The sequence below is a fragment of the Halichoerus grypus genome, chromosome 2 (genome assembly GCF_964656455.1).
Source record: "Halichoerus grypus chromosome 2, mHalGry1.hap1.1, whole genome shotgun sequence".
NCBI classification, from domain to species: Eukaryota; Metazoa; Chordata; class Mammalia; order Carnivora; family Phocidae; genus Halichoerus; species Halichoerus grypus.
The window spans coordinates 164,952,945-164,966,104 of NC_135713.1; the positions used below are offsets into that span (position 1 = coordinate 164,952,945).

A 13,160-nucleotide genomic window follows, 5' to 3' on the forward strand; every position below is an offset into this window, starting at 1 on the left:
GAGTCCCACATCAGGCTCCCTGCCCAGCAGGGGGTCTGCTTCTCCCTCTGACCCTCCTCCCTCTCATGCTCTCTGTCTCTCGTTCTCTCTCTCTCAAATAAATAAATAAAATCTTTAAAAAAAAAAAAATAAATAAATAAAATAAAATTCCAGGGGGAAAAAATTCTAGGAGAAGAGAACTAATACAAATAAGGGGAGGCTATCTTACTAAATCCTTTAATACCCTGGAGCCTCAGCAATACACAGCAGGGAGGGGAAGGAAGTCACATCCCTTCCCACTTACGAGTGGCCTGGCACCCTGGGTGGGGGCTAACGGGTTGGGACAAGGGTTGGCACACTTTTTTGGTAAAAGGCCAGAAAGTAAGCATTTTAGGCTCTCTGTCAAGCCAAAGTAGCCATATGTAAGTGAACGGGCAGAGCCTGTTCCAACAGAACTTGATGGACACTGAAACTGAAATTTCATGTAACTTTCATGTATCACAGGATATTCTTTGATTTTTTTCAACCATTTGCAAATGTAAAAACCATTCTAGTCCAAAGGTTGTACAAAAGTAGGTATCGACCCCTGGTCGAGTGCCACCCAGCTCTTGGGTCCCTGGTGCAGGAGAGGAACAGGGCACAGGCAGGGTCCCCAGGATGCTTGGAATAGGCTCCAAGGTGCACAGCCTTTTTCCACAGTTCTGGAAACACACTCGGAGCTGGACGTGCAGGCGCTGGTAGAGTTGGGGCTCAAGGTGAAGCCCAAGTAGGGGCATTGTCAAGAGAGAGCACAAAACCCTGAGCTCTTGGTGGCCCTGCTGAAGGTGGCCCCACAAGGGACAATCAGGAGGATGGGGTGGTGCCTACCCCAGAGCTGAGGAGAACCACCGTTCCCTGGAAGCCCAGCTCTCTCCAACAGCCTCTGCCCCCGCCCCCCAACACCCTACTGGGCAGCTTCCCTGACATTTATATGAATCAATCTTAGTGTGACCCCTGTCACACCTGGGTGACCTGACTGGTAGCAGGTGCCCAGTGACCTGTCCTGGTTCACTTGCTATACAGAGAGACCCGGATACTTCAAAAGCATGACACCCACGTGGGGACATCAAGTCACAGAAACGTCTCTGGATGGGGCGCCTGGGTGGCTCAGTCGGTTAAGCGTCTGCCTTCGGCTCAGGTCATGATCCCAGGGTCCTGGGATCAAGCCCTGCGTCGGGCTCCCTGCTCCACCGCGGGGAGTCTGCTTCTCCCTCTCCCTCTACTTGCTGCTCCCCCTCATTGTGCTCTCTCTCTCTCTGTCAAATAAATAAAAAAATCTTAAAAAAAAAATGTCTCTGGATAAGTCATTTAGGCAGGGTCAAGGGCAGAACCTCCCTCCCACCATGCCGCATGTGGTGGGAGTCTTCTACTCAACCCAGACCTTCACTTTCTCCCATGTCACTTCAGTCACCCCCCTCATCCCCCCGCCCCCGACACCCACCTCTGGGCTGCTCATCTCCCTCCAGGGTCCCTCTTTAGATGCTGCGGCCTGGGATCTTGCCCACAGACCACACGGTCCACATGGCTTCCCCCAGCAACCTCAGTCCCATCTGCACCAACATGCCCCAACCAGTCCCACCAGCCCCTCCCAGGCCTGCTCCTGCCCCAGCCCAGCCCTGCACGCCAGGCCCTGAGCACAAGCATAGCATCCGGGCAAGGCCGTCAGACCCTGCCACTGACCCTCGTGCGGCCAGGCGAGGGACTGACCTCCACACACCTGTTTCCTCACCTGCAAAGTGGGGATCATGACCTCCCAGGGTGGCTGGTAATCCAGTGGGCTCTCAATCACTGGTAGCTTTTATTTATAACTCCTATCTTTTGAGTCTCCATTCTGGTTGTTCCCCTCTGAATTCAGCCCCTCCTTATTACTACTTGGATAATTCAGCATTCAACAGGCTATCCAACCCACTACACATTCCCTCCTCCAAATCTGCCTCTGGAAGGAACCTCCCCAAAGACCTACCAGTTCGTCATTCCCTGCTTCGCACCCTTTGATGGCTTTGCTGCCTACAGGATCCTCAGCAGCCCCGCCCCATTCCTTCCGTCCCCCAGCCTGCCTCTCCCCCCTCCCCCTCCCTCCCTCCCCGGGCACTCCCCCACACCCCCAGTCGTAGCTCTTCCTCTCACCCTGCCTCTACACAGCTGTGTCTCCCGAAACGCCCTCCCCTGGCACCTGGGTGCCCACCCTCCCGGCCCGGCTGAGAACCAGCTCTACTCTGCAGCCCTCCAGCTCTCCTGGGGCCCCGCGCCGCGGATCACCCCACACCTCCGCTACACATCCTCACGCTGCGCAGCGCTTTCACCAGCCCCAGCCGTGAGCTCCGGGGGGCGGGGCCTGGCGGGAAGCTGAGCTAATGGGAGAGTCTCCAAGGGCTGCGGGCGTGACCCAATGGCCACAACTCTCTCTCTCTCTCTCTCTCTGTCTCTCTCTCGGAAGCTCCAGGCTTGACCTCAGGAGGCTGCGTGCTTCCCAGAGGCCACCCTCGCTTGGCAGCTCCTCTGCTGCCTTTGTCCTGAAGACGCTGAGCTCAAGGGCAGCGGCACGACAGGGTGAACAGAACGGGCCCTCACGGAGATACTCTGTTCATTAGACGCCGGAGCGAGGCAGATGCTCCGAGGCGCCGCGTGTGTGGCGTGTGGCCCGATCGCCCGAGCTCGGCCACAGCAGGCCAGTCAACTCCTGCCAAGCAGCCTGGGCGACGCGCAAGCAGCCAGAGTGGGCCCGCGGCGCGGACGAGTTAAGGGACTCTTCCCGGGAACTGAGGGAAGCGGAGTAGCTGAAGGAAAAAATTCATCTTGGTCATGCGGCACAAACTACACGTCTTCTACATCTGAGTCAGGTCGAGGAGGAGAAAGGACAAGGCGAGGGGAGGACAGGGCCGCCGCTGGACGGGGCGCGTGGATGACCTGCCCCCGGCGTCCCCCCAGGAGGCGGGCTCCGCGAAACACCGCCGCCTCCCAGCCTTCGCGCCCCCTCGGTGGCACTGTGGAAACGGGGCGGCCGCCGCGGACACCCGCAGGACAGCTCCTCAGGAAATGAGACATAGGATCGCCACACCACCCGGCAATTCCACTTCTGGAAAGGATGGAAGGCAGAGCCTCGAAGGGAGATTTGCACACCCACATTCATCGCAGCACTGTTCACAACAGCGAGAATGTGGAGGCCACCCGCGTTCCCATCGACCGAGTCACGGAGCGACGAAGTGGGTTAGGTACACCCAGTGGCGTATTATTTGGCCTTAAAAAGGCAGGAAAATCCGACACAGGCTCCCACACGGATGGACCCTGGAGACGTTACGCTAAGTGAAAGAAGCCAGTCACTTTCAAACGCTGCATGATTCTGCTTATATGAGGCACCTGGAGAAGTGAAACTCCCAGAGACAGAGGGTAGGCTGGTGGGTGCCAGGGACTGGGGTGGGTGGGGATGGGAGTGTTTAATGGGTGCAGAGTTTCGGTTTCACAAGATGAGAAAGTTCTGGAGATGGATGGTGATGGTAGGACAACCATGTGAATGGACTTAATGCCCCTGAACGGTACCCTTAAAAATGGTTAACATTGTAAATTTTATGTGATGTACATTTTACCACAAATTAAAACAACATTTTTAAAATCTGCCTCCTGTTTTGCGGGACTCAAGTTCATCCAAGGAGCAGGGTGGGGCAGCCCCCACTCCGCAGGCCCAACAAGGGGCAGACTACAGAGATCTGAAGGGTCATTTGTGGGGCCCTCTCCCTCCCCAGACTCCCCGGCCTTCTCTCTTCTGTTTCTCACGTATGCCTTGCTCTTCCCCCTCTCAGCACCTTGTCCACACACCCCTCCCTTCCCCGGGCCTGGGACACTGTCTTCCAACGTATAAATTTCTTGTCACCATCTCAGCTCAAATGTCAGCTCATAGGGGCTCATGCTGTGCATCCAAAATAAAATAGCTCCTCCCTACACCCACCCCACTGGCTGTCACTGTGTCTCCCCCTGCTCTTTATGGTTTTGCCCACCGCTTTCTGAAATTACTTGTATTTAGCTATTCTTGTTCATCTTGCCTTCTACGTCATCCACTCCACGGAGGTGAGGCAGGGCCCCAGTGCATAGCCAGGATGCTCAGAACCAGCCTGCTTGGTTTCAAATCCTGGCTCCACAACGAACTCACTGAGGGACCTCGGGCAAGCTTTAACTACTCAGTGCCTCAGTTTCCCCATCTGTAAAAGGGCGATAACAGTGCTGCCCCCATAGGGTTGTTAGCAGGACTGAGTACGTTGCTGTGTGAAAAGCCCTTACAACAATGTCTGCATGGTCAGTGAGAGGGGTACTGACTATCAGGGTTACTAGCACTGCTCCCAAGGGCCGGGCTGCCTCCTGCCTTGTTCATCGCTGCTATCTCCACAGCCTGGCATACAGTTGGTGCCCAATAAACACCGCAGAATGAACGAAGGACAGAATTCTGCAGAGACAGCCCTTAAGGAGAGTCCATTTCATTTGCAAGGACAGGCCCAGGGAGCTGAGCTAGCTCCAAAAGAGGGGAGAGTCCCCCAAGAGGGCTCCTCCATTCTCTTGCCCACATCGGCCCCTGGCCCCTCGAGGTGGGCTCAACCCGGCCCCAGGTATTTAGCTTTTGCACTGGGAACATCCTGAGAACATTCAGGCTGCTTCTGAAGGTCCTGGGAAAGTGGCTAAAAGAGCCGTTTACCCCGTGGCGGTGAGGGCAGCCCGCCAGACCCATTGCTGGCACTGGACAGAGTAGAGGTGGGAGGGCGGCCTCCAGACAGGGCCATCTGGATTTGTGTGGGGTCCCCCAAGGCATCTTCCATGCTGACACAGGCACAGCTGACAGCTTTAGCTATGTTTCTCCAATCCGTATACCCTACATTTCTTTCCTTGCCTGATTGCACTGGGCTGGCTGCTAGTTCAATGTTGGATAGAAGCAGTGATAAACATATATAAAACTTGCCTTATTCCTGATTTTAAAGGAAAGTTCTCAATATTTAACCTGTGAATATGCTTCTTCTCCTGCATTCTTTAGAAAGATGGCCCTGCTTCTCCAAGGAAGGGAAATGCTGTGACTACTTTGGCCTGTAAGAGTGGAGGCCCAGCATGGCCCCGCGAACACCCCTGGGGGACCCAGCTCCCCACCACCTGGCTGGGGGACCCAAGTAGGCCACACGACCTCAAATGAACCCCTGTTCTCCAGCTGTGACTGGGGAACAGCCTCACCACCCCTGCTCTCCCTGCAGCTTTGTCCTGAGGATCAAAAAGATGAGTTTTGTGAAAGAGCTTTCTAAAGCCTAAAGGACATCGCAAGGTAAGAAAGACCACGGCCTCGGTGTCCACTGTTTGCAAGAGCAAGGATGGCCTGGGGGAGGGTGCGGGGCCCCTGAGCTGGGGTGTGTGTGGTGTTGGGGTGGGGAGGTTGGGGGGAGGGCAAGGGGAGCAGAGGGCCTTTAACCCCGGCCTGAGCCTGAGCCGGGCCTGGGGCTAGGATGTTAGAGCAGAGGTTTTCGAACCAAAGAGAATCAGCTTCCCCTGGAGTGTTTGTTAAGCACAGATCAGTGCTCCCCTCCCCAGAGCTTCTGTTCAGTAGGTACCAGGGACTGACTGTGCCCCCTCTGAATTCATGGGTTAAAGTCCTACCCCCCACTGGGATGGTGTTTGGAGGGGGGTCTGTGGGAGGTGATTAAGGCCAGATGAGGTCATGAGGGTGGGCCCTCAGGATAGGATGAGTGGCCAGGGTTCCTGCCAGCTCCCCGGCTGTGGGTCTGGGCTGACTTCCGCAGGACACACCTCCTCAGAGCCTTGGTTGGGGGCAGGAATCAAGGAATCAGGTTCAAGTGTGGCCCCTTCCCTCCGTGCTTCCCTACTTCAGGTGGGACGCCTGATCCCCCAACAAGCTAGACTTCCCCTAAGGACTTTGAGCAAAGTAGAAAGAGTCCCTTTTCCCTAGGGACTCAGCACACACTACGGAGACCGCTGTTTCATAGGTGGGCCCCTCTGTGTCCACACCGTGGAACACATTTTGGCTGAGACCAGAAAAATTGCGACGGCTTCCCCTGCATGGTGACCACGGCATCCCGGGCTCAGGCTGGTTCTCGGGCAGCCCTGTCTGGCCTCCCCCATGGTTGCTGAAGACGGACTCCCAATCAAACCAAAAGCTGGCTGACTCAGCTCCTAAGCAATCAGAAGCGCCAGGCCTCTCTAATTAAGCAGCCAGCGCCTCTCCCTTCCCACCACGGCCCTCTGATAATGAGGGCTGGCAACCCGGGCGTGCAGACCCAATTACGGAGGGGGTCACTGCACCAAGCGTCCCCCTTCCCCCGCCGGCTCTACTGGCCCACTCATTAGCTTGTGGCTGCTGAATGCGCCAGGGCTCTTGCTGGGGACAGCTCCGTGTGGCCAGGAGCACCTGAGACTTAGATCTGGACACTTCCCGTGTCAGAGATCCCCCAGCATCCCCTCTGCAGCCTGCCCCCGCCCCCACACTCAGACTGCAACCCACGCCCGCGTGCGCACAGCAATAGCACTTACTGGCAGGCACAGGAGGACCATGGCCCCCTATCACACAGGACGGACCGAGTGACCCTCCATCACCCACCTGCTTCTGAGAAGATGGATCCTCTTAGACCATGGGGCCCCCGTGCTGTGCTGCCTCATCTCCAGCCCCACCGTCTCATCCTCACCGACAGGCAGTGCTAACTCGCCTCCCACGGTCACTTTGTCCCCCTGCCATCCACTCACCAGACAGCAGCGAGGCTCCTCACTTATGAAGACAAATCAGATCACGTCACACCCTGCTTACAACACTCCACTGGCATCCCACGAAACCAAATCTCAACTCCTGATCTTGACTTATGAAGCTCCTGCGTGATCGGCATGCCCGCCTCTGCCCCAGATGCCTTCATCAGTTCCTCGAACCTGCCCAGCTGCTTTCCCGCCTCAGGAACTTCATGCTCGCTGCTCCCTCTGCCTGGAACACTTTTCCATATAGATCTTCCCAGGGCTGGCTCCTGCTTGCATTCGGGTCTGAGCTCAGAGAGGCCCTCCTAGTTTTACCCTACCACACTGCTCTGTTCTAACTCACTACAGAGCCCTCAGTCTGTTGGACAGTATTTTGTTTGTTTGTTTGTTGTCTCCCTTTTCCCACTCCTGGAAAAAAAGTCTCCATGAGAGCAAGGGTTTTGTCTCTCTTGCTCATGGTACCGCCAGCACCTAGAACAGGCCTGCACAGAGCGGGCCCTCTACTGTTTGCAGAATGAATGAATGAATGACACAATCCTCTCAAGGATGGAGAAGAAAACACCCAAATGCCTACTAGCACCCTCCCCTCCCACTTCTACCCAGGAGCAACTCCCCTTGGAAACCCAAAGGCCTCTTCACCTTGCTGCCCGAGCCAAAACCAGGTCCTCAGCCTGCTGCAAAATAAGAATAATTTCAAACTGGACCAGCCCAGGGGCGCCTGGGTGGCTCAGTCGGTTAAGCGTCTGCCTTAGGCTCAGGTCATGGTCCTGGGGTCCTGGGATCGAGCCCCGGATCAGGCTCCCTGCTCAGTGGGGAGTCTGCTTCTCTCTCTCCCTCTCCCTCTGTGTGTGCTCTCTCTCTCTAGCTCTCACTCTCTCTCAAATAAATGAATAAGATCTTAAAACAAAACAAAACAAAACTGGAACTGCCAGTACTCCAGGGTACAATGGGGTGGGGAGTGTCAAGAGCATCTAGAAGAACATTTTTTACCTTCCTTCCCCATGCAGCTGAGATCCTCCCCTGGGACTGCCACTGTTGTCTAGGAAAGGCTCTCCAGGGACCCTTCAGCCATCAGGACAGCAGCCTGCCCCTACAGCAGAGGTCCCAGACTTTTCCAGGGGAAGAGACATGGTTCTGCCCCCTCATCACGGTCCTGCAAACCTAAACGTGTACAACAGTTGTGGGCTGAGGGGCAGAAAGAGGAAATAGGCTGCTGGGCCCCACTCTCCCAGGCAGAAGTCACAAAGTATAACCCAATCTGCCTAAGGGTTGGGAGCAAGACATTCCGAGACCCTTTGCCTACTGCCTATGTTGGTATCTAGTCCAGGGCCTAAGGAGGGCTTAAGGAGGAGTTGGCACTCAAGTGCCCACCCCTATCCTGCCACCCAGGCCCCTGCCACATCTTCACCGTTCTTGCGACCCTTCACCAGCAAATCCACATTCCTTAGCCCAGTTCACCACATATCACAGAACAGGGGGGAAATGATCTTAGCTGAAATCCTGGTTTTTCCACTTACTAGTTTGGTATATTGACCTTTTTGCATCTGGGTTCTCTCACCCAGCTTTTGAATGCCACTCAAAATTACCTTATCAAGGTGGCCAGTGGCTTTCATGTGGCTAAGTCCATGTTTACTTCTTTGACTTCTCTATAGTCTATGGTCCTCTCAGCTCTAGCCACCCCACACCACCCCATCCCCAATCTTCTGTTTCCCGTTATTTCTTCCTAGAATGTATTACTTCCTGAAATATTCTTATTTATTTGGTCATTATTTGGTTTCAGTTCCCTCACCCAATATAATCTCAAGAGAGAAGCTTCTATCTCTGTCTTATTGACCAAAATAACTCGAGGCTTAAAACACATGAAAGATGGGTACCAGTAAAACTAGACTGAAAAACAAAGGAAAGAGGAAGATATGGTATCTTGGGAAGAGCTCTCTAAACTAGGAGGGCAGTAAAGGGAAGTCCCCTGATGACAGCTATGCAGCAACTAGTCTATGCTGGAGTATGACTAAAGGTCTAAAAGGGGAAAAAAATGTAGGCTCCATGCAATAGACAGTAAAACTGAGATGCTAAATAATCCTAAGGATTGGAAGGCACATTACTCTTGGGTCAATAAGAAAAGAAAGGCAATTAGAAACTCCAGAAAAAATAAGTTATTTTAAGAAGTCTGGGACTCAATCTGAAACAATTTAATATGTGACACCATTTAGAGTAATCAGTGGAGTATAAGAAAAGGGAAAAATCCATTTGACTTTGCAGCAAAGATCATTCTCATTTGAGGGACCAGGCATCGAGAGCAGATCAACAAAATAAGAAGTATAACCCTAGCATACTGTTTGGCCCTGAGGAGAATTTTATTTCTTTAATAACTAATAAAATTTACTGAGTACTAATGTGCCAGACAAGGTTTTTAAGACCTATGCATATAATATTTAATCCTCACAATTTTCTAAGGTACATGTTATCATTATCCCTATTTTACAGATGAGGAAGATGAGGCTCAACATAGTAAACAAGTTTTCTGAAGTCATCCAGCTAGTGGAAAAGCTGGGTATGAATTCATACCCAGGCCTGTGAGACCCAGAGGTCCACTTCCCGGAGCTGGCCCTAGAAGCCAGGCCATTCAACCTTAGGCCCTAATTCTTCTTGCCAAGAAGCACAGGATACCGTATGCACACACATGCACACAAGGACACACACAGACACATACAACATACACTCCTGGGAGCCAGGGTGCAAAGCCGCAGAGCAGGTCCAGATTGGGTAGCCAGCGCAGGGCCTTACCTTCCTGCAGTCTTTGCAGAACACTGATGAACTTCCCAGGAAGCCCAGCACCTCCCCACAGAGCAGACACTGGGAAAGGCCATTCCCCATCACGTTCCGCCTCATGGTCTCCAGCCGCTCCACCAGTCGTCTGCAGCACAAGACACAGAGTCAGATGGAATGTGTTTCCTGTCTCCAACCTGAGCACTGCCCAGGTATGGCTGCCATGGGGCCCCAGCGCTATACCTTGGCCCATGTGCTGTTCCCTCACCTGGGATACTGTTCCCTGCCCCACCCCTTTTCCAGGCTACCTCCTAAACATTCATTCGCTCCCCAACTATTAATTGAGTACCTACGATGTGCCACACCCTGGGGATATTGTAGCAAACAAGCCAGAGATAGACATGGTCCCTGCTCTCATAGAACATATGTTCAATAAAGATAAAGTCCATAAAAAGTCAACAAGCAAACTGACTTCAGACAGGGGGAGTGCTATGAAATCAAGTAAGTGCGTGGGGAGAAGACTGAGAGGCAGCATGTCAGGTGGTGATCAGTGAAGGCCTCTCTGAGAACATGTGAACTGAGAGCTAAAGGAGGACAAGGCCAAACCAGGTGAAGAGCAGGCCTGGGGGGGGCGGGGGGGGGACTCCAGGCAGAGGGAACAGCTGGTGGGGGAGGCGAAGACAAAGGCCTTGGCACATTAGAACAGCAGGGAGGCCAGTGTGGCCATTCCCTGGAGGAGCGAGGAGGGGACAGATTACATGGGTTTTGTAGGACACAAAATGGAATTTGGATTATTTTCTAAGATCAACATGAAGCCACTGAAGAGTTTTAAGTAGAGGAGGGATTTGATCTAAGGGACATTTTAATTTTTTTTATTTTAACTTTTAAAAGTATTATTTACTAACTTACTTACTTATTTATTCATTTAAGTAATCTCTACACCTGATGTGGGGCTCAAACTCAGGACCCCAAGATAAAGAGTCCCGGGCTCTTCTGACTGAGCCAGCCAGGCGCCCCCCAAGTGGCAGTTTTAAAAGCTCACTCCAGCCGCTGTGGAAAGCCAGGACTACAACAAGGGAGTGCAGGTGAGGAAGCCAGCAGGAGATGCTGGGAGGCCCAGCAAAGGGGCACTGAGGCAGCATCCATGGAAAACGGATACAGGAGGTAAGAGAGAGAGATCTGGGATGATGTAGAGGTTTTGGTCTGAGCAAGTGTGTGGATGAAGAAGCTGGAGGAAGAAAGAAAAAGAGCTTTTCTTTAACCTCTGATGCCGAGTGTCCAGGAGCCATCCCTGAACCCTGCTAAGCCTAGGATAGGTGACTCCCCTCAGGGTCCCATGGCCCCTCAGCCCACTGTGACTCCCTCTTTTCATAGCAACACTTCAACCCTCACAAAACTGGTGGCCACTTCTGTTTTGATGGCCACGGTGTCTCCATCCCCAGGGGACACTCAGGGAAAATTCTTGAATGAAGGAACACGGGACAGAGTGCAGGTACATTATCTCAACCTCCCGGGGAGGAGGATGCTATTTTCCCCCATTTTAACAATAACAAGACTGAGGCTCAGAGATATAAAGTCACTTCCCACCAGCGTTACACAGTTCCTAAGAGGTGGAGCCCAGGGCCCAACACCGAGATCCGCAGCCCCCCACTCTCCCCGGAGGTGATCAGGCTCTGCCTGGGGGCCAAGGGGGAGCCGCCTCTACCTACATGCCCTCTGACGTCCGCAGAGGTCCCTTCCACACTGTCGCTCACCCAGGAAACTGCAAGGCCCCGGAAATAAACCCAGCTTGAGCTCTGGCCTGAACTACTTGTTCACAGGGGCCCCGTGAGTACAACCCTTCTAACTCATGGAAACAGGATACACCTCCTCCTTCTGAGACAGTCTGAGGCACCGCCTTCTGGGTCATTCCACATCTCTGTCAAACCCAGTGTTCACAGTGGGGGCCAGACGGATGGGGGGGTGCAAACACTTCCTGCTGCATCAGGGAGCCCACATGAAACACCCCCACCGGCTCCCAGAATGCCCTCCTGGGGGAGCCTGAGGGATGCGGCGCTGGCTTGTCAGTCATGAGCGTGGGGCTGCACAGCTCCTCGTAGGACCCTAGGAGAGGGCAGGGTCAGGCAGCCTATGTGGGGAAAAAAAGCTAAAGACAACTGGTCTGTCTGATATACACCCTTTTTGTAATAAAACGACAGTAATGATATGTCCGTATTATTGAGGCACATTTAACAAACTGGACAGCAGGGTCCTTGTAGTGGTGCTTTCGCTTTTAGAACTGTGCATTTCTACAGTGTCTGACTTTTTAAATGATCACATACTTAATGAAAAAGATGAACAGAAGAAGAACAAGGAGATCAGAATCAAATTAAATCCTGTCCGATGCGATGCACTGCGTTTGTGTTTTCCTACTTGTGTTTTTCTGTGTCTTTCCAATTTTCTAGGAGGTATGAATTGCTTTGGTAACTCAACAAACAAAAGGAGACACGACCAAACTGCCCGAAGGCTGTATAGGGGTCAGCTCGGGATGCTGGAGGCCAGGAGAAGAGCTTAGAACAAGCTGGAGAGCATCTCTTCCTGGAGTCCTTGCTGGGGCAGGACCGTCCAGGCTCAACTTCCACTCAAATCCCTCCTGCGGCTGGACCACGGCTGACCCTCACGTGTGTGGAGCTGAAGAGCCCCTCACGATGCTCATTCATCCCCCCACGGCCTCGGGCCCACGCAGGAGCCACTAACCCCTTCTCACAGAGGAGTGTACGGAGGCTTTGCGGGGCTGGGTTATGCATCTACACCCCAGGGGTGTTCGGGCAGAGAGGACTCACTCCCTGCGGTGAAAGCCAGCGCTAGGACCCAGGGTGCCACTCTCAGCGCCCCCGATCTGACACTAAATGACTCTGCTTCCCTCTCAAGGATCTTGCTCCCTCCCGCCCCAGCTCAGAAGCAGCCCTTACCCGATTCTCTGCTGCTCCATGACATCCAGCCGCTCTGCCCTCTGGATGACCTGCAGGATGGCCTCCACCTCGGCTGGGCTGAGGCACTGGCTCTTCCTCTGCTTCTCTGTCTGGTAGGTGTGCACAGACCAGCCCGTCTGCAGCCTGGAGAAAGCACAGCCGGCCCTGAGGCCACCGCAGTGCAAACTCAGGTGGCCCCACCATATCCCGAAGCGCCCCCCGCAGAACAGTCTGGGGACAGCCCAGGTGCTGTGTGTCCAGAAGAGGGGTTCAGGGAACAGGGCAGATGTTTTGAGTGCTGGCTCTGACACCTGCCAGCCACCGGGCCCCACAAAGACCAGCGGTGCCACCTTAGCATGGCGGGAGGCAGGAGCGCGGGGTGCGACCCTCTGGACAGAGAAGGCCACTGCCACAGCACGTGGGGCTGTGAGGGAAGAGCACGGAAGATCAGCAAGACTGAGATCTGGGGCGCCTGGGTGGCTCAGTCGGTGAAGCATCTGCCTTCGGCTCAGGTCATGATCCCAGGGTCCTGGGATGGAGTCCCACATTGGGCTCCCTGCTCAGCGGGGAGTCTGCTTCTCCCTCTCCCTGGGCCCCGCTCCTCCCTTGTGCTCTCTGTGTCAAATAAATAAAATCTTTAAAAAAAAAAAAAAAAGACTGAGCTCTGCGGCATCTAAGTGAAATGGAGCTTACTGTGGGATA

At 53.8% G+C, this 13,160-nt stretch overlaps 1 protein-coding gene and 1 long non-coding RNA gene across 3 annotated transcripts in view; one reads left to right on the plus strand and one right to left on the minus strand.

Annotated features, from left to right (window-relative positions):
- RPH3AL (rabphilin 3A like (without C2 domains)) overlaps window positions 1-13,160 on the minus strand; it is a 137,490-nt gene that overhangs the window by 68,503 nt on the left and 55,827 nt on the right. The window contains 2 exon segments of the mRNA XM_078068089.1: window positions 9,526-9,655; window positions 12,459-12,602. Of these exon segments, the coding sequence (XP_077924215.1) occupies window positions 9,526-9,655; window positions 12,459-12,602 (274 nt within the window).
- Window positions 9,974-12,491, plus strand: LOC144381193 (uncharacterized). Of its 2 annotated transcripts, none has more exons than XR_013446064.1 (3): window positions 9,974-10,116; window positions 10,438-10,671; window positions 11,952-12,491. It is a non-coding gene; the product is annotated as an uncharacterized LOC144381193 (long non-coding RNA). The 2 variants fall into 2 exon arrangements; XR_013446065.1 differs by having other exon boundaries at window positions 9,975-10,116; window positions 10,438-10,592.